The sequence below is a fragment of the Zonotrichia albicollis genome, chromosome 21 (assembly GCF_047830755.1).
Source record: "Zonotrichia albicollis isolate bZonAlb1 chromosome 21, bZonAlb1.hap1, whole genome shotgun sequence".
Lineage (NCBI taxonomy): Eukaryota > Metazoa > Chordata > Aves > Passeriformes > Passerellidae > Zonotrichia > Zonotrichia albicollis.
In genome coordinates, this window is record NC_133839.1 from 8,918,433 (window position 1) to 8,944,066 (window position 25,634).

The 25,634-nt window shown below is 50.0% G+C and overlaps 1 protein-coding gene across 7 annotated transcripts in view; it reads right to left on the reverse strand.

The window, feature by feature from the left end:
* Window positions 1-1,695: 1,695 nt before the first annotated feature.
* Window positions 1,696-25,634, reverse strand: part of VAV2 (vav guanine nucleotide exchange factor 2) — a 127,144-nt gene continuing 103,205 nt past the window's right edge. For 2 of the 7 annotated variants that reach the window (XM_074556541.1, XM_074556540.1), the window contains 22 exons: window positions 25,287-25,387; window positions 22,074-22,173; window positions 20,123-20,218; window positions 19,152-19,220; window positions 16,677-16,763; window positions 15,686-15,771; window positions 15,301-15,433; window positions 14,601-14,615; window positions 14,096-14,205; window positions 13,352-13,453; window positions 13,163-13,251; window positions 12,394-12,410; window positions 11,971-11,992; window positions 10,681-10,808; window positions 10,438-10,512; window positions 9,862-9,914; window positions 9,083-9,199; window positions 8,879-8,966; window positions 8,672-8,795; window positions 7,726-7,812; window positions 5,719-5,873; window positions 1,696-4,082 (listed from right to left, as the gene is read on the reverse strand). In XM_074556541.1, coding sequence (XP_074412642.1) covers window positions 4,035-4,082; window positions 5,719-5,873; window positions 7,726-7,812; window positions 8,672-8,795; window positions 8,879-8,966; window positions 9,083-9,199; window positions 9,862-9,914; window positions 10,438-10,512; window positions 10,681-10,808; window positions 11,971-11,992; window positions 12,394-12,410; window positions 13,163-13,251; window positions 13,352-13,453; window positions 14,096-14,205; window positions 14,601-14,615; window positions 15,301-15,433; window positions 15,686-15,771; window positions 16,677-16,763; window positions 19,152-19,220; window positions 20,123-20,218; window positions 22,074-22,173; window positions 25,287-25,387 — 1,902 coding nt within the window. In that variant the 3' untranslated portion in view covers window positions 1,696-4,034. Of the gene's footprint in view, window positions 4,083-5,718; window positions 5,874-7,725; window positions 7,813-8,671; window positions 8,796-8,878; window positions 8,967-9,082; window positions 9,200-9,861; window positions 9,915-10,437; window positions 10,513-10,680; window positions 10,809-11,970; window positions 11,993-12,393; window positions 12,411-13,162; window positions 13,252-13,351; window positions 13,454-14,095; window positions 14,206-14,600; window positions 14,616-15,300; window positions 15,434-15,685; window positions 15,772-16,676; window positions 16,764-19,151; window positions 19,221-20,122; window positions 20,219-22,073; window positions 22,174-25,286; window positions 25,388-25,634 lie in introns of those variants that run through there. The other 5 variants (XM_074556543.1, XM_074556542.1, XM_074556544.1 and 2 more) reach the window with 4 other exon arrangements.

Below are 25,634 nucleotides of genomic sequence, written 5' to 3' on the forward strand. Positions count from 1 at the left end.
TGCTGCAGACTGTCAGCATTGCCTCTTCCACCACATCCTCACTCCCATCCTCATCCTCATCCGAGCTGTGGGCTCAGCTTTGCCCCACAACCCCAATTTGGGCTTGGGAAGCACCACCAGCACCTGCCCTGAGCCAAAAGCACCCCAAATTCCAAAAGCACTCAAATCCCACAGAGTCCTGCTGGGCAGAGCTGTGCTGAGTTTCCCCTGCCTCAGTTTCCCCACCTTGGTGGCACAGCAATTTGGGGTGCTCTGGGCTGGGTTGGGTGAGCTCACCCCAGAGGGGCAGAGGGAGGTGGCCACGCTCTGGCTGGCGGCCAGGGGGCTCGAGGGGCAGTGCCAGGGCCCGTGGCTGTCACACTGTGACAGGGACAGCCAGCAAACACAGCAACCCCACGCTGTGTTTGCTCATTGGGAGGGGGGATTTCATCAGCAGCTGCTCTTGCTGGGGGAAAAAAATAGAATAATAAATAAAACCCCGTGCCTGGTGTGTAACTCCCCACTCCTGGGACAGGCCAGGGGCTGTGCAGGATGGAACCAGCTGGGCTGGCTGGGGTTTATCCTGCTGTTAATGGCCTTGGAACGCTGCTCCTGCTCTGGTTACTGCACCTGGCCCCGGCTGGGCACGCTGGATCAATGCCCCATTCATTCCTGAGCTGTCAGACCCTGCACTGAACAACCCCCAGCAGCAGATTTTGGCACAAAGCTGAGCAAAGCCACTGTGGATGCACCCACCTGCCAGCTCCAGCCACCCCCCAAGGCTCAGTGTCCCCAGCCCCGGGCTGGCAGGGATGTCCCCAGAAGCAGCACAGAATGGGAACAGAGTTTTGCACTGCCCAGCTCTTGGCTGCAGGCTCCAGGGCTGCATTTGTGCCATCCCACCCACCCAGGGCCAGGCTGGGGCTCAGCAGCAGGCACCTAAACCTGGTATTTAATCCATGGTGAATGTTGAGAGATGCCCCGAGACCAAATAGCCACGAGGAAAGGGCTCATCCCAGGCAGGGTCAGCACCTGGACCAAGGCTCAATACCTGGCTGGGCAGCACCTTCCCAAAGCAGCATCCAAAATTCAGTGCCCAGCTCACGTCCTGATCCTGTGATAAAACCCCTCTGCTCACTGCACATCCCCTTCCAGCTGAACCTGGGAAAACTGAAGCACTGGGGACTCCAAGGGTGGCAAAAATTGATGTTGTTAATTAAATGACACGGCAGCTCACAGGGACAGCACATCCCTGCTCAAGGTGAGGCCTCTTGAACACCTCAGGGTTTTAGAAGCAAATGTGCAGCTTATTTATTGCTCTGGAACATGCTGCTGCCTGCAGGGCCAGGTGGATTGTGGAATATGATATCCAGGAGTGACTAAAAGCCATGGAAAATCAGCTTCTTTCCTTCGCCCTGCAGGGGCTCAGCTCAGGAAAGGAGAAACAGGGAAACTCCTGGATGGGACAACTGCAGGAGTGGCAGCTGCTCCAGGAATGAGAAGGGGCCTGACAGGAACAGAAGGGATCTACTCCAAATTTTATAGGGTAAAAGCACTTACTGTTCATGCCAGGAATCAGGAAGGATCCATCCCTGGGAGCACCCATCTTCCTGGATGGGCCAAGCCACCCCTGAGCCCCAGCGCAGCCAAGAGGGTTTAGTGACAATGACCCTGCCATCCTTGGCACATTAAAAACCATGGCTGGAAAAAAACCTATCAGCAAAATTACACTTTATTTTGGTTTGGTTTTTTTTCTGTTGGGGAATTTACTTTGATGAATTGTAACTTAAAAAGGCCTGGAAAAACCACATGCAAAAGGATTTCTAAGTAGCAGCTAAAGTTTCTATTCCAGCATTACAAGCTATTCCAAATGATTTCCAAATTCCCAGCTATAAACTATTCCATTAAACAAACAGTTTTATCTTTAAACCCCCCTCCACCCTACCTCAGTTAGTGCAGTGCAAAGGAAAAAAACCCAAGGAATTTACATATTATTTTCCAACTTATCCCATTGCAATTCCCAATGATCTTGAGACGACTTAAAATAATACATCCAATTTTCTCGCCATCATAAAAAAAACATTTCCCTTTCTTATTCACAGATATATTTGTGGCAAATGGCTGAATAATTACTTACAAACAGAACAATCTCTTTTTTTTAACAAGTTTCTTACACCAGTAAACACAAAGAGGGAGAGCTGTCTGGGGGAGGGGGTTTGGCAGGGCAGGCAGAGGGTGGGGGTCCCTTTGGGGTCCCTGGGACAGGGCTGTGCTCTCCCAAGGTGATGCCCTTACAAAATTGGCCATGTTAAAAAGGAAGGGCTGTAAGGCTTTGGGATGTGAGGAAGAACAGGAGCCATCAGGATTTTGTGTGTCCCACCCACCCAAAATGCCCCCTCAGCCCCTGCAATGGCAATGGGACCCTCTGCCCTGCACAGGGGCAGGGAATTGTCAGCTCCCTGCTGGCTGCTGCCCTCAAACTGAGCATGGAGGGGCTGGCTGGGAGGGGGTAGCACCAAACAGTACCTTGGGAATGCCCTGAGCCCCTCTCTGTGTCCCTGTCACCTCCCCTCTGCCCTGGCCAGACCCCTTTGCAGCCACCTCACGCCCCATGATTGGGGCACTCCCAGAGCTCCAGCAGGAATGGGGAGCAAAGCAGGGGGGCTCTGGGCTTGTCATTGTGTAATTCCCAACTTAGCATCATTCCCTTGTTCTTGAGAGATCCAAACTCTTTCATTTCTTAGCCCAAACATGGTTCTGGTTTTGCTGCTCTGTTTGCAGACCCCCATGGCAGGGGCTGAGGGCAGCAGCACTGCTCACCCAGCCAGCACTGGCATCTCCCACATTGGCAGCAGGATCCCACAGCAGGAACCACCCCAAATGCCAGGGGAACAACAGCAGGGCATGGAAGCACCAGCTCAAAATGCCAGGTATTCAGAGAGGCAGCTCCTGGGGCTCACACACGGGGAAGCTGTTCCCTGCCATGCTCCCACACGTGGGTTTTGTTTGTATTTGCACTTTGGGAAGGACAGAGGGTGCTCAGGACACAGTGGGAATGTCACAACACACGGACCTTTACTTGACAGCAGCAGCAGGAACAGCCTGTGGGAGGAAGAGGAAGAGTGGGGGGCAACGCTGCCAGCCCCCAAAAGTGCACACAGCTGGGAAGAGGAGATGCTTGCACAGCTCAGGGACAGGATTCAGGACTTGATAGCATAGCCCTTGTTCAGGTGGGTTCACCCTGAGCTCATGAGGTGGGAATTGTCATAGCTGCAAGGAAAATCAGCCTGGCTTGGGGAGGACAGACCCACGGACACATCCTCTGCATGTACCTGGTGCCTTGGTGGCCTCTGAAACCCTTGTGTGGAGCACATCTCCAGTCCTGCAATGCACTGGGACCTCCTGCTCACCAGTGGCACCAGTCTGCTCCCTGGGCACCCCCTGCTTGCAGCAAGGCTGCTGGGACTGAGGTGACTGTGAACAAAATGGGCTCAGGGGTGCCAAAATGGCTTTGTCCCCTCCTGGCTGACCTGGAGCTCCACTTCCAATGGTCACAGCCCTCTCCAGGCGTCCCCACCCTGCCCCTCACCCTGGCCACAGCACAGTGCTGCCCATGGCTGCCAAAATCCTGACCTGGGCAACCCCCTGAGTGCTGTGGCAGAGGGTCTGCATTGCCTCCTTGGGGGTCCCTGCCCTGGAACCCCCAAATTCTCACCCAGGCACAAACCCTCCAGCCTCAGCCTCCCTCCAGCATCCCCAGGGTGGCTTTTAGAAGCCCCTGCCACAGGAGGGGTGCAGTGCCCACGCCCTGCAGGGCACCCAGAGTCTCTGAGCTCTGTCCATCGGGGAGAGCGCGGCTCTCCAGCGGCGCCGTCCCACAGCCCAGCAATCTTCTGTACACGGAACAGGGGGCCAGGCTGGGGCAGCCTGCACGCAGGGGGGGTCCTGAGGGGCTGCAGGGACAGTCCTGGGAGGTGTCCAGCACGGGGACAGTGTGCTCAGGCTGCAGCTGCTGGCTCCGGGCGCTCGACGACTTCCAGCGGCCACGGCCGCGGTCACTGCACGCCCTCCTCCTCCACGTACGTCGAGGGAAACCAGCCCACCTGTGGGGGGACAGGACAGGTGAGATGGCTGGGAAACTCAGGGGGAACAGCACAGAGCCTGCTGGAGCTCAAGGATTTGGAGAATTCAGGGTGGGGTTGTTGGTGTGTACTGTGCAGGGCGAGGAGTTGGATGCAGCCCCACGTTTCTCTTCACAGAGAAAAGCAAGGCACAATTCTTCCCAAGAATATTTCTGAGATTCACATTCTCTGAACCTCAGAGAAAGGAAAAAGACCAGTAAACTGGTGTTTTTAATGAGATTAATTCTTATCTCATTTTGCTGTGCCTGTGTTGTGCCAAAGTAGAATGTAACATGGAGATTATTTACCCAAAGTCATGGTGTTTTGTTTCCTTGGCCTCTCAGGGCCAGGTGTGTGTGTGGGGACTTGTCGGGTGACAGTCATGAGATTCTGTGCAGTTGGGTGCTTGGCAGAATCAGTTTAGATGTAATGTAATGTAGATGTAATATAATATGGAATAATGTGGTATAATAAAGTAATTAATGATCCTTCTGATAAGATGGAGTCCTCCTTGTAATTCTTCTCCTTCATCGGGGGCAAAAATATCAATTATAGCTGGACACCATGATCCTTGTGGGGCCCTTCCAACTCTGGTTTTATAAGGGAGCTCCTGTCCTGTCACTGAGATTATTGCCCTGCCATCAAGTGCTGTTGCCAGTCCTGGATGTGGCAGATCCTGATGGTGTGAGCCTTAATCACCCTAATTTGGGATGGACTAATCACCTTGGACATGCTGCCTTTGAGGCATCAGGCAGGAAGGATCTGTCTCCAGTGCTACAGAATCTGTGGGATTCCAGGCCAAGCCAAAAAGGCTGCTGGCTGTCCTAGGCTGCTGACCCTTCCCCCTGCAGGGCTTGCAGACATCCTCCATGGGTCTAGAGAAGATCAGACCATCCCATCACATGCTCCCACCCACCTGTGTGCCCTGGATATCACAAAGCACCAAGTGGCCAAACAGAGGTGGCTCTCATGAGGTGACAACCCACCCAGAACCCAGGAAAGAGTGAGAGAACATGGCACACACTCCCTCCTGTCACCATCACACTTTCTGGAAAAATCCCCTTGCCCGGGATTTCGCTCCTGGGAAGTTGGAAGCCTCAGAGAAAAATGAAAACAATAACTATCTCATTTGCTTCTCTTGTGTTTTGCTGCTTTGGAATGTGTTTGAGGATTGTTTACCACAGGTAATTGTTTCATTGGTTTCTGGTGTGAATTGTTTTTAATTATTGGCCAATCAGTGCCAAGCCGTGTCAAGACTCTCGAAGGAGTCACGACTTTCCATTATTATCTTTTTAGCTTTCTGTAAGTATCCTTTCTGTATTCTTTAGTATAGTTTAGTATAGTCTTCTTTTATATAATACAGTATCTTAAAATAAGATACTATAATCTTAAAATAAGATACTGTAATCATATAAAATATAATATAAATAATATAAAATCTTAAGATACTATAATAATAATATCTAGGAAGGCTAAATTAGCCTTCTCTGAGAACACAGAGTCAGATTCATCATTCCTCCCTCATCTGGGGAACACCACGAATAACAAGCCCCTTCCTTTTGCCATCCTGACAGCAGGGAGGACACCCCACTGCAGGAATCGCCCTGGAGGCACTCACCCTTCCGTTGGTCTCCCCCTTCCACCATCCCTGGTCCCCTCCAATCCTGCTGTAGATCTTCACCACGTCCCCCTCGCGCAGCGACAGCTCCCGCATGTCCCGCGCCGCGAAGTTGTACCGCGCCACGGCCGTGCCTATGACCCGGGGGGTGAACACTGCCAGGGGACAAAGCACAGCCTCAGCAGCGGCCCCGCGCTGGCTGAAGCCTGGGGAAAGCTTGCAGAGGTTCAACCTGGGTTTTCCACCGTGGTACTGAGAGATGGAGCTGCTCAGAGGGAGGGGTGGCGTCACCCGAGCTGCTTGGGTGGGGTGGTGGGGTTACACTGGGTTCCTGATGGGTTTGAAGGGTTCTGTGGGCTTGGGAAGCTCCTCTCTGGTGAGGGTCACTGGTGTGATGGGCACTTTTGGGAGGTGGTAAAAGGAAGGATTTCATAGGAATACACAACCATTAACAAACCATGGGGAAATCCTGTTCAGCTCTCAGTGTGAGCTCTGGCAGATTGCCTCGGGGAGCTGCCACCTCCCAGCACCTGATGGAGCCACTTTGTGAATCAACTTGGATTTAAGCTACCTCAAAGCCAGAGTTACTGGGAATGGGTTCTCCCAGAGGTGTCGAGTGAATCCTGGGTGCTCTGCCATGAGGAGGAACCAGCTCCTAACCTGGAACCTCCCTGCTCCTGTCCCTTGGTCCCATGAGAGACCAAATGGCGCCAAACCTGACACTGAGCAGCACCTTGGGATGAGGAGATGACCCCAGGAGCCATCCCAGGAGCTGAGCTGCACCAGCAGCCCCAGGGATCTCCATCACTTCAGGAAAGGGATGCTCAGGGGAAGCACAAAGAGGGGGAAGGCAGGGGCAGCACTCAGCATTCCTGCCCCAAGGTCTGGGCACAGGGAAAAAGGGCTGGAGAACCACAGTGGAGGGATGGGATGGGCAGAGGAGGAGAAAAATGCACGTCCTCTGAAGTTCACAAAAAAAACTCAAAAAAAAAAGCATCCTCAGGGGATGCTGTGCTTCACTCCCCTCTTTCTCCCAGGATTTCCAAGGGGTTTATTTCTACTGTAAAAGTGTGCAAACCAAGGTTGAACAAAGTTGGAAGGAAAGCTTTGCCCAGGTTTTCAGCTCTTGGCATGGAAGGAGATGAGGATGATGATGGTGTTGGACAAACAATGTGCAACCACTGGAGGGTTTGTCCATCCTGGCCAGGCAGCCAGGCTGGAGGATGGACAGAAATCATGGCAGCTTTGAGCTCTGTCATCAGGAGCTTGCTCAGAGCCCCTTGCTACACAGAAAACTTTCAACACAGTTAGAGAATCTCAAAATCCCAGATTTGTGCTTGAAAAGTTCAATGTTCTTCCCAAACAAGGAAGGCACATGTGGCTTTGCTGGTTGATTTTCTCTATTGAGACTGAAAGATAAAAACTTCAATGGGAAGAAAATCTGGCAGGATTTTGCTCTTATCCCATCAGGAAGGAGGATGACAGCCTGGAAAGGATGACACTACACTCCCTGTGGGGACAATGAGCCCCAAACCACACCTGAGAGCACAGGTGTGTCCCTGTCCCCTCAGCAAGGGGCTCCTGGGCAGCACCAGAGAGCAGAGCTCAAACCCTGGATGTTCTCCTGGAGGACAAGGAGGGGCAGGCTGGGACAGGGTGAGATGCTGATGCTCAGGGTGACACACATGGGATAAGCAGGTGGAGCTTGAAGTTCATCATGAGATCCCAAAGTGCTACATCCACCTTTTTGTTTTGGGTTAATTTTACCCCCTTTTCTCAAACAGCAACAAGTCCATCTCCTCCCTGCCTTCATTTTGGGGAGTGCATTTTGCTGCCAACCAAGCCAGGGTTAATTAAGCTAATTAACTGATTTCCCAGGGCAGCACTGGGGACCCCCTGAACTGCCTGTGGGGATGGAGGGACAGAGGGACCCCACAGGTCCCACTGGTGATGGCTTTCAAGCTGGGGATGGTGGCAGGGCTCTCCAGCAGGGAGAGGCACTGGTACCTGACCAGAAGGGACTGGAGGAGCTCTGAGAAGAAAAGTTGAGGCCCTGAGGACTGAGAAAAGAAAAGTTGTAGGAAGCGCAGGAGGCTGCAAAGAGGTTAGAGAGAAACAGAAAGAGGCAGAACACGCATTAAAAAGGAAATTAAAATAAAATATTATAAGGCACAATGCTTTAAAAGCTGATGGAGGGATACAGGGCAAAGCATGCAGAGGGTCTTTGCAAGGGCTCCGAGCTGGGACAGCTGAGAAAAGGTCTGGCCACAGCCCCACAGCCACTGGGGGCTCAAAATTCACCCTAGAGTTGTATTTAATGCAAAAAGGTATTAAATCAACTTTTAAAACCTATCTTCCTTTGATACTCTTTTCTAAGTATACCATGGAGAAAAATATTTAAAGTTATTTTCCCCCACAAAGCAGTTAGTTCTGCACTCAGGCCTTTGGACAGAACAACATCTTGCATTATTGCAATTTTTCCTTCCCATTTACTTTGATTTTTCCTTTCTTTTTCTTTTAGACACAGACTTACCCTTTCACCCATCACCTCCATTAAAGGAGTCTCACTGGGATTCAAATCACCACAAGTGACACTGGAACCAGATCCATTAAAACACAAAAATCTCACGAGGGTGGGAGAGACAGGATAAATCCCACCAAGTGAACATCACACCCCTGCTCCCAACCAGAGGGTGGGCAAAACACAGGGTGGAAAAACCACAGGAGAGGAACCAGCCTGTCCCAGCAAAAACTGTCCCTTCAGAGAGCCCCAGCTTGGCCAGACCTCACCACCTCCAGCGAGACCCATCCTGAAATGCCACCAGCCCTGAAGGACTTAGCTGCAAACTGAGCAGCTCAAAGCCTAGAGAGAAGCTGTCAATTCCTCCATCCACTGCTCCTAGAGCTGGCAGGAAGGGAGGGACAGGTTTTCCATGAGAGCCATGGGTGTTACCTGGGGAGCGGGTGAAGGTCCTGGAGGTAGAGCGCTCCCGGGATTTGTAGGGGTATTTCAGCGTCGTGTCCAGCTGCTTGAAGCTCTCCTTCAGAGAGTGGCTCTGGTAGTACTCAACCAGCTCCTGGGGAGGAAGGAGAGGCACCTGGCTGTCTCTGCCACCCCCTTGTTGCAAACACAGAGCTACAAAAGGGAACAGAAACCCACCAGCAAGCTCTCGAACTTCTTGGCTTCCGTGATGTGGATCCAGTTGTCCTTCTCCACCACCTTGATGTGCTTCACCTCCTCGTTGAACCTGCCAATGACAGCAAAGGCACTCAAAAACAACACAGCCACGTGCTCCAGCCCTGGCTCATCCTCTGTGGGTGAGAAATGTTGAATTATTGAGTTCCTAAAGGGGGAATTACTCACTTAATACTGATGGCAAAGCGCTCGGCCTCGGCCGGCCGCTCCCGGATCAGGTAGGTGCCACTGACGTGGGACTTGAGCAGGTTGTCTGTCTGGTGCCTCTCCATGTTCCCTGCAAACCTGAGCCCAGAGGTTAATTAGTCCATTTAATTCATGAAAATTAACTTGTATCTTTGAACAGGCATGTTTCGGATAAAAAGAGACATCTTTTTAAAGGCATGAAGGATGGAAGGCAGGTGGAGAAACATCTGAAATATCCTGAGCAGGAAGGGAAGTGCCCTGAGATACACAAGAAGCTGCTGAGCCACTGAAGCACACACAGAGAGTGGCCTCTTCCCTTTGAAGTACATGACACCTGGAAAAACCCACTAATTGGGAATCAGCCTCCAGGTTAATGAGGCCTCAGCAAGAGCTGGAAGAGCAGGGCTAATTTATATCCATGAATTCATAAACCTGGCTGGAGCTGGAGAGAAGGAGCAGCAGGCAAGCCAAGCACAGCCTCTCCTGCCAAGGCAGGCGTTGCCTCCTCCCTCCAACAATCATTTTCTGGGCATAGAAAATGGGAAGAGAAACCAGCATCTCCCTTTTTGCCTCTTCACCAGTGAAAAAATCCCCACAGCTGCTGCCAGGCCTTTCAACACCCCCCAACCACCACCGTGGCAGCTCCATGGCCACAGAGCAATCTGGATGCAGAGCCCTGCATGTGGAATTCCTTGCTGGGGTGCATTCCTGAGCCAGCAGCAGCCAGAAGGCCAGGCTGGGCTGTGTCTGTGCCCACTCACCAGGGGTAGGCCGTGTAGTCGATCTCCCGCGAGGCCGGCCGGCTGTTGGGGGGCTGCAAATGGAAGAATTGCTTATTAGTGCAGAGCCAGCAGCTCCTCAGGCTGTACAGCACGTGTGGGATGCTGCTCTCCACGGGAGCCTTCCCTCTGCCAAGCCATTCCCAGATTCTGGGCTTGGGCAGAGGAGGGCAGTGTTGTAGCTGAGCATTTCCCTCCCTGCTCCCAGCTGTGTTTGTTCATTTACCTGAGTGGTTTTTAATTGGGAAGCAGCTGACAACATTACAGCAAGCAGCTAAAAGCAATTAAAACAAACCAAACGCAGTTTTGCTGCACTGGGCCTGATCTCCAGCACTCTGCTCCTGGGTCAGAGAAGGAACAGAGCTGGAAATGATGATGCCAAGCCCAGCCTTGGGAACAGGGCTGCACCATGGCAGGAGGGATCCACCTCCCCTGTGAGGCAGAGGCCTCGCTGAAGGCCCAGGGAAGGACTGAGGCCTTGAGGAGAAGGCTGAGGAGAGTGACAGGGACAGTCCCACCCAGCTGGCAGTGCCAGCTCCATCCCGGTCTGGCACTTACCCTGGCATCCACGGGGCAGGGCTTCACTGAGGAGCTGGGGAAATAACCCGACTTCTTGGTCTGCAGCAGCCTCCCCTGCAAGGCCAAGCTGGGCATCAGACTGGGGACAGCACTGGTGGCACTGGGGAGGGGTGGGGACAGGCCCCAAAGTGCCTCCCAACCTCCAGCACACCCCTGCACCAGGAAAGCCCCAGAATCAAAGGGATAATGTGGAAATCACTGGTTTAGGAGTTTCACCCTCACCTCCCACCACGGCGAGTCGGGGTCCCCCCTCAGCAGCTCCATCACGTCCCCAATCTGAAAGGTCAGCACTGGTTTCCCAGGAGGGGCTGGGTTCCCATGGTAATTCTGAACAGCCACCATTTTAGGACCTGGCAGAGAAGCACAACAGTTTCACAACCTTGTCCTAGCTGAAAAAAACCCAAAGAGAACCCCCCCTCCTGAACTGCTCTCCTCATCCCTGACAGGGCACAGCAGGCAGGACTGAGGGGCAGGAAACATGAAAGCAGAAAGGAATGGTGTCCACAGTGAGTGTTCTTGGATCCTGCAGTCACATGCATGATTGAGTTCCCTGCGCAAAAACAAACCCAGGGGGGACCCGGCCAAGCTGCAGTTCCAGCTCCCAGCCCTGCACCTGGATCTGAGCCTCACCAAGGAGCTCAAACCCAGCAGAGGAGAGGGAAATCAAGGAGAGGAGCCCTTGCCAGGCAATGCCTGGCCAGCAGTGACCCCACAATTGCAAAAGGGAGCAGTGAACACTCAGCTACCACTGAAAATCAGCTGGACCTGGGACTCAGAACGCCCCTGAAGCTCCCAGGCAAAGTCCACTTGTCTCGCCAACAACTTCACATTAAATAAACCTCCCCCACTGCACCAAATCCACAGTGTTTATCCTCAAAATGCCTCCCCACCTCTGCCTCTCCCCTCCCAGCAAGAGCACTCTGTGTTTGTTTTGTTGGCTTTTGTTGTTTTTCTTTTCTCCTAACCACAAATTTGATTCAGGTTTCTTTTTGCCAGGCTTGGCTTTCCTTCCATCAGAAACAGCACAAAAACAAATTGTTCTTCTCCTTTGAGCCACAGCAGGGGCAGGGCAGGCCCAGAGCTCTGTCCAGGCAAGTTTTAAACACAGGAAGATAAAAAGTTCTTGCAGTAACTTTTGTGACTGGTGGCCCATCAGGGGACACTGGACGTGCCAGCAGGAAGATGCTGCCCATCAAATCTCCCTGCCAGGACATGCCTGCTCTGCCCTGGAGGTTGGTTTGGCACAGGATGTTGTGCCAGGCTCTCCTGGGTGTGATGGGCACAAGTTTTGCTGGCCCAGGGGCACGAGGGCACCAAAGAAATTGTGGGGCAGCAGGGACAGAGAGACCTCAGTGCCCCATAGCTGGCCATGAGGGGGCACAGGACCCTCTGCAGGCACTAAAGCTCTTTGCTGGCCTTCGAAGGAGCCTCCCCCTCCCACACACCCCCAATGCTGTGGGTTCCTGCAGCCACAACCTGTCCCTGCCCTCTGTCCCACAGCAATGCCCTTACCAGGTCCTGCACCCACTGAATCCTGCAAAGAAAGAGGAAGAAAAACTCAATGAGGACACACCAGCCTCAGGTCTCCCCACCAGCACCCACCTGATGCCTTTGGGATGAGAAAAACTCTCCCCAAATCTCCCTGGTACCCCCCAGCCGGGTGCTGGCACCTCCTGAGGGCTCTGGGGCTGCTTAAACTGGGCCTGTTCTGGGCTGGAGAGGAGGCCACTTGTCCCAGTCCTGTCCCATTGGTCCCAGTCCTGTCCCAGTTGTCCCCAGCCCTGTCCCACTGGTTCCCAGTCCTGTCTCACTGGTTCCCAGTCCTGTCCCAGTGTTCCCAGCCCTGTCCCCCAGGTGAGACCCCTCTGAGCCAGGGTTGGCTCTTCCCATGAGCTGGACAAGGGCACAGGTGTGAGGAAAGGCCAAATCATGTACCTGGTCTGCTGAAGAACCTGCAAGAGAAATGGAGGGTAAGGGGTTAATTTCACAGGAACAAACCCCATTTTCTGCTTCTCCTGATGCTCTGAGTGTCTCAGAGCAGCACCAGGGGGTGAAGCTGAAGGCCAAAGCAGAGCTGGGGACACTTGGGTCACTGCTCTGCTCTGAGGGGACTGAACCACACAGGGCCATTCCCTCACTGCCACCAAGTTCTGCAGTTCTGTTCCTTCCTCCCTCCAGTCCTCACCCAAAATCTTTCCAAAGCCCCCCTGTGACTTCTCCTGCAGCATCACCAGGCATCTGCCCTGGTTGGGCACAGGGGAGTCCCAGCTTGGCCCAGTTCAGACCAAAGACATAAATTTCTGCTGTTTGGGGTCCAGAGAGGAGCTCTCTGTCCATCAGAAATGCTCTCCCTGCTGCCGACCCTCCTGCTTTCACTGCAAAATGAAGAACTGATCAAGATGAGCTTCATCAGTTCATCTTCATCAGCTGGTAAAGAACTTCTCTCTTCAATTCCCACCCACAAGAGCTGGAGATCCCACCCTGCACTGAGCTGCTGGGATTCCCTGCCATCCATGGGATGAACTCTTTGTTTTGGAGACTTTTGGCTGCTTTGTTTGTATTTTAAACCACAAACCAATGTGAACTACAGCCCTGGCAGGTGGGGTGGGAGCATCCTTGTATTCTTTTATGCATTAACAAACATCATTGCTTGATAAAGTGAATTTCTCAGATCATTCAATGAGCTGCTCATGAAATTACTCACCCATCTTGCAGGGAGGAATAATCTCCAAGCATTCCTTGTGAGCACCTGCTCCACATTTGGGGCAAAGATAGCCCTGGTAGAAAGTTCCTCTGTGCCAAATAAAAAATGTTAAAAAGTCAGAAAATCCTAATCCAGCTTCAGCTTTGAGATTTTTGTTTCTGTGTTTTACTGCAGAAGGTTGTTGCTCACCTCAGGAACATCCTGCAGGCTTTGCAGTTGGTTGTCTTCTCAAATGTGTACATCTGGAAGTTGTGGTGATTTGCATTGGCTTTCTCTGGCTTGATGTTGGACCTGAGGGAAAGGAGCTGGGGGTTATCAGCCTGTGGCATTTCAGTGACAGCCTGGACCACACAGACACCAAATCCAGCATGGGAGGAGATCAGGGCTTGGGTGTAGAGAGGATTTTGCCCATTACCTTCCCCTGGGACAGGAGTCATGGGTTTGGCCTGAGTTAACCATCAGCCCAAGCCCTGCTGTGCTCAGGACCAGGTCCTGCAGCACCAACTTCCCTCCCCACCCTGCTCCTGTTCCAGGGTCTGGTGTCCTTCCAGAGAACCACAAAAACTTCTGGGTTGGACATTTTAAATCATCCCATCCCATTCCATTATCCCAGGTCACTCCAAGCCCTGTCCAGCCTGGCCTTGGGCACTTCCAGGGATCCAGGGGCACCCAGAGCTGCTCTGGGCACCTGTGCCAGGGCCTGCCCACCCTCTGGAGAAAGGAAAGGAAGGAATTGGGAAGGATTCCTGCCCAATATCCCATCTCAGTGTCAGAAATGCTTGGCTGGGGATGCTCAGAGAACAGTTCCAAGCTCCAGCCATCCCCCATGAGCTTCCCCAGCCAGAGCTGCTCTGCAGTGCCCTGATGGCCCAAAACACTTTTCCCCCACTCCTGGCTACTGGACCCAGGGCTAGAGCAGCCACCCGTGCTCACATGGCCATTTCAAACTGCTCCATCCACTTCCTCTTCATCTCCTCAGTCTTGCAGAAGAACTGGAAGCCCTGTTTCCCCTGCAGGTGGATCAGGTAGAAGCCGTAGGACCACTGCAAGAGGAAAGAGAGCTGATCTCCCAGCAGAACACAGCACAGCTCCACTCACACAGCTCAGGCACTGCCCTGAGTGCCTGTCCTTGCCCCCTGAGCTGAGCCATGGCCAAGGACAGCAGGAGGAGGAAGCAGAGCTCCCTGTTTCTCTAACACATCCCAGTTAATGATGCCTGCAGCGCTTTGGGCGCTGTGCGCTTGGAGCAGGCAGCATTTCATGGTGGCAGATGAGAGAAAACCCAGATTCTTCTGCTCCACTGGATCCTCCCCAGCCATTCTGTCTGGGGCTGACAGCAAGTGACAGCCCAGGAGGAGCATCTGAGCTGCCCAGTGCACATATGCTCAGCCTGTCTCACACAAACACACCACCACAGCCACAGGGGTGCTCTGCTTACCATTTTTCCATGGGACTAGGAAGCATAGGAGAGCAAAGTGGAGAGAGATTTCATTAAAACACAAAGCCAGGAGAGCAAAGTGGAGAGAGATTTCATTAAAACACAAAGCCAGCACCATTCCCTCAGCAGCTCTTGGTTGCTCTCACCCCCAGTGTCCCTTATCCCACCTGCTCTCCCCACAGCATGGGAGTGGATTCAGCTAAAGGAGCTCACTCAAAGCAAGAGCTGGGAGGTTTTTCCTCCATGGCTGCAGAGTGAGCATCAAAGCACAGGGAAATGATGTTCCTTCAGTGCTCTGAGTGCCAATTCTGGCAGCCTGGTGTGCAAAGTTGCCTTTCCAGGCTCCTCCACCCTGCAGCTTGTGGGAGAAAGAACATCCTGGACCTTCCCTCCCTCCTCCCTGCCCTCCTCTCCTGCCCATCTGATGTTTGCTCCCTGACACTGGGCCAGCAAGCAGAGAGCAGCTTCCTCCCTCCTAATTCCAACCATCCCAGCCTCCTCAGGGCTGTTCTGCCAGGACACAGGTCAAGGATCCAGCCCAGCCCCACATTAATAAACATTTCCCAACGCTATTTAAGGCTGCCTTGAAAGTTGAGCATTTATTTTCCAGCTTTTTTTCCTATTTTAAAAGGCTAATGGGAACATACTACCCTGAAACAGCTCCAAAATGGTCTCCAGAGCTAATCCTTAGTCCACCTACCTTCTTAATGTCCTTGTTATTCATGGGGTCATCAGTCATCTTGTGGAAGAGCAGCTCAATAATTTCCTTCAGCTCATAATTGTATCCTTTCCTCTTGCAGACGATCACCACTTTATCAAATAAAAATAAATACCTGCCCAAAGCAAGCAAATAAACAAGAAAGCCAGTCAAACACATCATTAAAAAATCCAAGGGGAAAGATTTGTAAAGTTCTGAGGAGCTCCCCAGCTCAGCGTTCAGTATTTGCGTCCTGCTGTGATTTCACACCGATGCTGGGCTATGGCAGTGAAATTCCAGGCAGTAATAAAAGAAATGAGCTCAGGGGGAGTCATTAGATGAGGGCACATTGAGTTTGGGGACACTGGGGACAGGGGCACTCACTCACCTGTCCTGCTTGGTGTGGTTCACTATGGAGCGCACCTTGAGCTCCCCGTCGATCTTCGGCCTCCCAAACTCCTCCAGCTTCACCTGCTGCGGGAGCAAAGCAGGGCTCAGAGCCTGGAATGCTGCTTTGGGCAGCTGGGAGCCCAGAGCTGGCTGGATTCACCCCCCAGCCCTGCCCAAGCCCCTGGGAGCAGCAGCACCCCCAGCTCAGCACCCCAGGAACCCCCAGAGCTCCAGCACTGGCACCCAGGGGAAGGCCCAGCACTCAAAGCATTTTTGCAAACCCTTCCCCACCTGCAATCAGCTATTTTTCAGAGGTTTCCACAATAATTTAGGATTTTGTCTCTGTTAAGTAACCATCAATTAAAAGTTCATTGTTTCCAAATGAAGTCAAGGCTTAAAGCGCCCAAACCCAGCTCCCCTCCAGGTCTGCTGATGTACAGCAACAGGGCTGAGTGTTTGACACCTCTGCAGTTTGGAAGATGAGTTCTCCTTAAAATACCTGGTTGAAATTTTTGGGGATTCGGTGCCTTTTTACATGAGCCCTTCTCCTCCCCTTTCAGTTAATCTCTGTCCTCTTAAAAACAAACTAAAACCTCTTTTTAAATAAAGCCAGAAAACCTCTTTTTAAATAAAGCCAGATAGGCATCTTGAGGAACTTCTGTGTCCTCCCTACACTGATTGATAATGTGAGAAAAAGCTGAAGAAACATTTTTAGTGTAACACCAGCAAGAGAAGCCACCCTCCATCCCAGCCAAAGCAGTTTTGTGAAGCAGCATCCACCTCTGGGCCATCAGCAAATCATGAGAGAGTCTGAACACATGGGGATCCTTCAGCACATCAGAACAAGTAGTAATTGCCCAAACAACCCAAATACACAATAATAATAATGAATACATTAATAATAATTAATTAATTAATAATAATCGAATTAAACTGGGTTCAAGAGGGTTCTTAAACCCAACTGGGTTCAAGAGTATTTTCCAGCTTACCAGGTTTTCTATAGAGCTCTGAAATTCACTTATTTTCTTCAAAGTCTCTTTGTCCCTCTTGACTTCATTGATGTACATGGCCAAGTCCTTAAAAAATAAAAGGGTGAATAGTGATTTTTACTTTACCCAGGAGAACAAACATGAGCCTGGCTCCCTGAATCCCTCAGGAGTCTGAGCAGGACCCCACTGCAACCTGGGACAGAGGCAGGCAGCTGCTGCAATGTTTTCCATTTCCCAGAAGATGGCAATGCATGAATCCATGGCAATGCAGGAATCCATGGCAGCACAACGACCCCAAACCCCAAATTTTCATCCATCAAAGACAAGGAAGCATCCCTTCCACTGGAACAACTTCTTGCACCTTTCAGAGTGGATTTGCTGTGCCTGTTTGCTTCTTATCTGCTCCCTCCTTGACCTCAACAACAGCTCTTGTCAGCTTGGATTAAATCTGAGCAGGGGATTTTTTAAGACATCCCCCCTGGGTCAGACCTGGCTCAGCTCCCCAACACAAGGAGGGTTAATCACATCCCATAATCACAGATCTACGTGACAATACTTGTAACATCACCAGGCCAAGGGCTGGCAGGGATGGTGATGAGAAATGACACAACCAAAAGGGTTCTGAAGCAGGGAAACACAATCCCAGCATCAACCAGGACTTGAAACAACAACCTGGCAAATGTTGGCTCTGGAATTTCACTGGGAATTCAGTCCTGCATTCTCAAGGCAGAGGATTGGTACCAAAGAAACCCCACTACAAATTTTTTTTTTGTGCCCTTTCCTTGCAGAACCAACTATTCCAGCAAAATAAAAGGGAGCTGAATCCCTTTGGGAATGTCACTGCATCCACCCCAGACAGCAGCAATGTCTGCTGCCTGCCAGCACAGCAGACAGAAAGGCTGGACTTGTGATGAAAGGCATCATTTGGAAGTTAAGCTTTGGTTTACAGATCAATTAAAACCAAACTGAATGGCTCCCAAACCCCCCGAGCCCAGCGCGGTCGGAACTGCTCCCACACTCTCCTGGTGATGGGGAGGAGGAGAGAGAAACCTCCCTGATGCTTATCAACATCTTCCTGCAGCAAATGCTGAGTGTGCAGCAGAGCCAGAGCAAACACACATTTATTTTTCAGCAGTGCTGCTGGGTGATGAGGCCACGAGTGGGGTTTAGCTGCTGTCACCAGGCCCAGCGTTCATCTGAGGCCACGGCAGCAGGCTGGGAATGCAACGTCCTTGAAAGCACCTCAGCTCCACAGAGAGCCCCAGAGCAGCCCTGCATCCCTGGGCTGGCAGCAGAGCGGCTGGAAAGGTCACCCAGCTTATGTAAGGGCCAGGAAATGCAGCCCTGTTACAAAAGCTGCAGCCCAGGGGTGGAAAACAAAGTGACCACAAGCACAGGGATGGACCCTGAGGTGCTCCCCAGAGCTCCTGCTGACAATGGATCTGCTGTGAGTGTGTGTGTGGGGAGACATAACCCAGCCAGAAAATGTTTGGATCATTCTACAATTTGATTTTTTTTTTGTTGCTGATATTTTTTTGTTCTGAGATTTTGGGAGCTCCAGTTTGTTGCAGACATCTTTTCATGAAAAATCCTTTCCTTAGGATTTTTCCTCCTGAGAAGCTGGGAGGCCTCAGGAACAAAATGTAAACAATGATTATCTGCTGCTGTGGAATGCAACAGGTGCATCTGTGATTGGTCTCATGTGGATGTTTCTAATTAATGGCCAATCAAAGTCCAGCTGGCTCGGACAGAGAGCTGAGCCACAAACCTTTGTTATCATTCTTTCTGTTCTTATCTTAGCCAGCCTTCTGATGAGACCTTTTCTTCTATTCTTTTAGTATAGTTTTAATGTAATGTATATCACAAAATAACAAATCAGCCTTCTGAAACATGGAGTCAGATCCTCATCTCTTCCCTCATCCAAGAACCCCTGTGAACACGGTCACATCAGCTAAAAGCTGAAAAAAAACCAACTTGAAGCAAAGCAAAGTGCTGATGCCAAAACTCATCAATTGCTGAAAACACATCTTACCTTGAACAAAATAAAATTTAAAAAAAAAAGGGATTAAAGGATTCCCACCCAGCACCTGGCTACCAGCACCCAGGGAAGGCTCCCGTGGCTGCCACACTCCCTGACTCGCTGATTCCTCCTCCAAATCCCTCCCAGCAGAAACAAAAGCTGGATCTGGCACAGCCTCTGCACACACAGCAGCAACCCGGGAAAAGTCCTGGCTTGGCAACAAACCCCAGCTCCCCCTCTGCCCCAGGGGGGATAAGAGATCTGCTGTGAGGCCACCACACCAAGTGACAGCCAGTGCACACAGGTGTGGTCAGAAGGAGCAGACTTTGCCTTCCCTTGAGCTGGTCCTGGATGGATTCTCCATCCAAATTTTTGTTCCACAGAGCAGAGGGATGCTGAGCTCTGCTGCAGCCCAAAGCCAGCACTGCCCCTTCCCCACTCTCACCCTCCTGTACCTGCATTGCCTCCAGAGCCTCCTTCAGCTGCTGCTTCTCTGGCCTGTCTGAGGAATGGCTGAGCAGCTCCTAAAATAAAAATAAAATAATTAATAAGAAATAATAAAAAATAATAAAACCCCAAAAATAATAAAAATAATAAACTAATAAAATAATAAAAAATTAATAATAAAATATTTTAAAATTTAATAATATATAGAAATATAATATAAAAATAATAAAAATAAAATAAACATAATAAAAATAATAAAATTAAAATAATAAAAGTAATATTAAAAAGATATAACAATATATAATATATATAAAAATATAAAATATAAAATATTTAAAAATATAATAATATATATAGAAATATAAAAATAAAAATATAAATAAAAATAAAAATAATTTAAATAATAAAGAATGAAATATTAAAAAATAAAATATAAATGAATATAAATTAAATTATAAAAGAAAATAGAAATTAATAAAAATAAAGGGTTTGGATGTGCTAGGAAAGATGCCCAGACCCTGCTTGCACTGGACAGGGTTTGCCTGAGTGCTGGTAGGGTGGTGACAGGGATGTCAAGGTGGCTGCAGGAATTCCAAGGGTGACTGGAGGGATGCCAGGGAGGTGCCAGGGATGCCCAAGCTGTGGCTGCAGGACAGGGAACACACCATGGGCTGGTGCTTGAGAGATCTGTTACATGGAGCTGACTGGAGGAATTTCACACATAATCAGATTATATGCAAGCTTATTTTATATTCATTAAGTGCCTCTCGTGGGTAGCAAGTGCAGAATTACCCTGGGTCATTGTACTTCAGGAGACAGCACAAATATTATGTCGTGTTAAGTAGCTCTAGTAATTATTTTATTTGAAGGGGTATAAAGATCCCAACCCTTGCTCTGCATTTGGCAATGATTCACCCTCCACTGACAGAGGTGAAAGATGCTACAGCAGAGAGAGAAGTGCCAGTGCTGAAAAACTTACTTTTAACAGGAGGTGATACTTCAAAACCCTTTGCATTGGAACCACCAGCAGATCTTGCAATTTGAATTTCCCATCCTGGACCTTTAGTGTGCATTCCTAGGAAGGAGATCAATAAATAAGCAGTGAGAAAACAACAGCTTCACACCTAAAATAATGTTTTCAGAGACTAAAATAAGTCTCTGAAGTCCTGAGAATGTTTGTTTGGCTCCTATAAGCTCAATTCTGATGGCCACAGACCTGTGATCCTTGCAGCCACCCAGCCAGGGCTGGGCTCCCACCACAGAGGTCATCAAGGGATTAATTCCAAGGGCTGGACCCTCAATTCCAGCCACTGCCATGCAAATGAGCCACTCCAGCCTAATGAGATGCTGCTCATTAGGGCACTGCATAAATGCTCCCAGACCTGGGGAAATGTCAAATGAAACCCATCTGCCTCAGGCACCTCCTCTCTGGGCCAAGCTGATCTGTGAGGGGCTGGCACTGAGCATGCAGCCTGTGCCCCTGCAGTCACTGATGAGCATTAACTCATTAAGATGAGCTAATTGTGCTTGCAGGAAGTTTTGCCACCATTACCTTTGCCCAGACCCATTTTCACCTGACTTGACAGAGCTGCCACGAGGGAGGGAGAGACAGCAAAATCAGGGAGCAAAGGATGCTCCGGCCTTGATGTGAGACACAGAGAGCACATTTTACACAATTCCTAACTGCAGTTTTAGCCCTGGATTGGGTTCACACAGGGAATCAAAGCACATTTGCAGAAGGTGAGGTAACGTGCACAGACAGCCTGGCAAATTCTGATTAGCATCAAGAGCAAAGCAAGAATCAGAGCTGGGTGAAAACAGCAGCTCAAACAATGCAGCCCTTCTGGGGCTCCTTTGATTCCCTTCATGTCTGGATCACACTGAGGGGGTCAGAGCAGGAATTCTGGTGTCTGCCTGGGGATTTGGGTTTGCCTCTGATGGTCCCAAATGCTGGAAAACCATGTGGCTCCTGTTTTGGGGATGCTCAGTTGTTCTTTGCACAACTCACAGCCAGTCCCACTCAAATAAAATCACTGGTTTAACCTGGATACACTTGGGGAGTGTAACTACCTTATATCCACAAAGTAAATTCATAATTACTGTTACTATTCTTGTTACCAACTATTTCCGAACTACATTATAATACATTTTAGGTGTTAAATACATTATAAGTGTTTCTTGGGCTATCAGCTTTAGCCACACCATGCTGTAAATGCCTTAAAAGACAATTATCTGAAATTACCCCTGGTGGGTCCCACTCCAGTGCATCTTTCACAGTTCTATTTCTCCAAAGTATCCAGTTTTATTTGCAAGGCCACCCTTTGGAACTTTTTTCTGGTTCCATTCCTCTCTCAGCAATGTCTGTCCCATTCCAGGGCACTTCTAAGTCAGCATTTCTCATCTCAAAGTCTGCATACAGATGTGAGCTTTCTGTCAGGCTTTGAGAATTCTCTAAAAATCCATTTCCCCCAAATGAGGGTGTGGAGTGTCCCAGGAGCGGGTCAGTCCTTGTGGCAGTGTTGCAGAAGGACAGAGCAGAGCCAGTGCCACCAGCTCAGTGTGACAGACAGGCCACACACACTGCCCCGACCTTTCAGAATTTCAAAATTTAATTACGCCTCCAAATCCATAAAAATTGCTTTTTAAAATAAACCACTTGTTATTAATTTTCAATCCCAGAGAGCAGTTGGATGCAGGGTGCTTTGTTGGGAGGAAGGACAGAGTGAGGGTCTGGTGAGGAGAAAAGGGAAAAACGAGGGGTCAGGACAGCATAACCCCCAGCTTTGCCCCCTCTGTGGCAGCACAAACACACTCTGACACCCTTCTTCTCTTTTGGTCAATCAAACATTCCCCAAGCACCGTGCTCAGCTCCAGCAGGTCCTTCCCAAAGCTGTGACAGGGCTGGGGACAGCCCTCAGCCCCCTGCTCACCTCCACCTTCTGCCTGACGTCCTCCCGGTTGGCAAGGAGGTGGTTCAGGGTGTTCTGGGCATATTCCATGTGGCTGCAGTACTTGCCATAAATCAGCAGCCTGGAGGGGAGGAAAATCACAGGTTTAACTGGAAATGCTGGCAGTTATAAGCTGTTATAAAAGATATATAAATGTGTGTACAGCAAAAGGTGAGGCAAACAGCTATTCCCCCTTTTCACTGCTTAGCAAAAGATAAACACTCTTTTATTGTGTGGCTTTCTGACATTTAGATTTTCAATGTTTGAACATTTGGAAGCTTCCAGAGCCTATGGAGGTGATGCAGCTCATGATGAACAGAAGGGGCTGGGTGGCCAGAGCAGAGGAGCCTGGTTTGGGAGGGGTAGATGAGATAGGGGGATGAAATTCTTTCTTGTGAAAGTGGTGAGGAGCTGTCAGAAGTTCCTCAGAGAGTTCCTGGAATTATCCAAAGCCAGGCTGGATGGGGCTTGGAGCAACCTGGGATGGTGGAAGCTGTCCCTGCCCATGGCAGGGGGGGAGATGGGATCAATTTTAAGGTCCCTTCCAACCCAAAACCTTTCAGTGATTCTACGATGGTTCCATGTCACATTTTAGAATCACATCTTCTTGAAAGAGCCACAGGGACCTAGAGATCAAGAGCCTGGGTAATTGGGAAAAGAATGTTCTCACAGCCCTGGGAAACACAGAGGAGCTCTGCATGGACACCCTGGGCTATAAATTTAAACCCTGACAAAAAAAGAGCAGTTTTGTCATGGATTCCCCCTTTTCCCTCATTAATCCTGCCTGACAGGGTTGGGTTTTCTCCCCCTTTCTGGCTGTTAACTGTGCTGCTGCTGCTAAGACACATTTTCCATCACAACCTGCACCTCATCCATTATCTGGGGGCCTCATCTCTCGATGGAGATGACCTGGGAACCACTGACCCAGGTGCTCCATAAACATGGGACATTCACACCCTGCAGGGAAGAGAATAAAGAGATTTATGGAGCCACAGCCACTAAAGATTATTCTTCCACCTTTTCCCCCTGACAATTTCTGCACAGGCACAATAATATGCACCTTGCCAGCACGGGGAGAGCTTCAAAAAAAGCTTCAGGAGCATAAATTCAAACCTGTGGCTTCCACAGGAAGAGATTTACAAACTATTTCCTTAAAAAAGGCCCCTGCAAAGCCAAGGAGTGGATGCATCATCTTGCCAGAATGTCTCTAAGGGTGTGGAGGAGTTATTTGTCATGGACAGATCTGATGGAGGAAGGTCTCAAATTCAGGGACCAAGAGGGGACTCAGGAGGTCCATGTTCCCTTCCTGGTGGATCAACACTGTCTCCCCAGTGAGTTCACCTTCTCCTCCTCCTGCACTGAAATTCCCTTGCTATAAAATGTGGTATTCCTGAATTTCCTGATTCCCTTCCTGGTGGATCAACACTGTCTCCCCAGTGAGTTCACCTTCTCCTCCTGCACTGAAATTTTCTTGCTGTAAAATCTGTTACTCCTGAACTTCCTGATGGAGGAAAGGACTCTGCCTGTTTACATCAGCTTGCTCCAAACTCTTTATCCCCAAAAGTCTGCTTTTAGGGACTTCTCCAAGGCAAAACCCCCTGGAGCAGCAGTTTCCCACAGCACTGATGTCCCCTAAAATCCCCATGGACTGAGGAGAGCTTCAGATCCACCATCACCACCTCACAGCTGCTTTTTCTCCTTCCCTCAACTCTTTCCAAAGCTTTCAGGTCCTACTGGAAGTTGTTCGCAAGCTCCCTTAGGAAGGGGGGGCAGCTGCTTCACCCACCTGCAAGGAACTCACCAGCTCCAAGCATTCCACCAGCATGTTAACAAGAAAACATTGATTTAATGGCTCAAACCCAGCCTTGTGCTCCTGCCTGGGCATCAGTGTCACCTCCAGAACCCCTCCTGTGTCACCTCCCTGCTCCCTGTGCCCACAGCTCTGCCCCAGGCATGGCACTGCATGCATGAGGCTGAGCCAGGAATCAGGAGATCAAAATCACCTGAGTGAGTTTATGAGAGTTTTGAAATTATTTGCATTCCTCTTTGGAATATTTTTGTAATTTAACCCAGGAAAAAAAAGCCCTTTATAACGAGAGGCCCCCAGAATGATGGAAGATGTGACCTCACGGTGTGTTATTAATGCAGATGGTATTTCTGGAGTTATTGACTTCTGAATGGCATTTCTGTGTCTAGACACTGGTTTAATCACAGTGAAATAACAGCCTGGCACCGTTCCACAATGAATCACCCTTTGATTAGTATTAAGGATATTAAAGGCTTTTATCAACCTTATCTCTGCATGCTGGGGTGCTCCTGGCTTGCAGCTGCCAAAAGCCAGGATTGATTCTGTTTGTGAAAGAAACTTTTACATTTATTCATCGTGCAGAAGGTGCAGGATGAGTTCTGTGCCAAAAATGAGATTCTTTGAGGGTGAGGAATCACTTTGATCAGAGCAGGGCTGATCTCCCCTGCACAGGAATCACCCCACCACATCACAGCCCTTGCAGAGACCACACAAAACCCCTGGAGGTTTTGCTCCATTCCAGCTCATCTTGGTCCCCACAATCACATTGGGTATTCAGTCTCCTACAGGATGCTGAGCTCAAGGAAAATCCAGGGGTTTGCAGGAGCAGGGATCCAAGGGAGCCTGGTGGTCACAGGGGAGGTGTCCCAGCCTCTGCCCTGGGTGACCTGAAGTTGTGCCTGAGTTTTGCTGCTCAATGTCAGCTCTCAGTGATGTTTCAGCTTCCTCAAACCATTTTGCTGTGGAGGATGCAAACCTGGGCTGCTGAGAAAGGCTTTTCTGGAATCACAGAATTATTAAGGTGGAAAAAGATCTCTGAGTCCAACCATTAGCTCAGCACTGCCACTAAACCAAGGCCCTAAGCACCACAGCCACACAATTTTTGGACAATTCCAGGATTGTGACCCCATCACCACCCTGGGCAGCTTGTTCCAGTGAAGAAATTTTCACTAATATCCATTCAAAACCTCCCCTGGTGGAACTTAAGGCTATTTCTTCTTGTCCTGTTGTCACCTGGAAGAAAAGACAGATCCCCACCTGGCTCCAACCTCCTTTCATGCTGTAGTAGAGAGTGAGAAGGCAGAGAGTAACAAGAACTCTGTTTAAATCTCCCAAAATAACCCAAATCTGCTCAAACTGGAGCTGCCTGAAGCCTGGCATTCCTTTACCTCTCTTTGAACTCCAGGAACACTTTTGCCAGGCTGCTTCCTCCAGACATCATCGAGACATCAATGGCTCTCAGGAAGCTGAAGTGCACTTTAATGAGGTCCTAAAACCAAGCAACAGCCAACACTTTACACACATTCAAAGCAGGTGGGCAAACAGAGCCCAGAGAAATGCACATTCCCTCCTCCACCAGGCAGGGGTTTCCCTCTTTCAGGTGTTTGTAAAGAAAGTTGTTCTAGTGAGGGGCCTGGAGGACAGGGGTGTCATTCCAGCAGGGAGAAATGTCCCAGGAGGGGAGGGAGGAGCATTTGGGATGGAAGAAATGGAGGAGATGAGGTTTTGAGAAATAC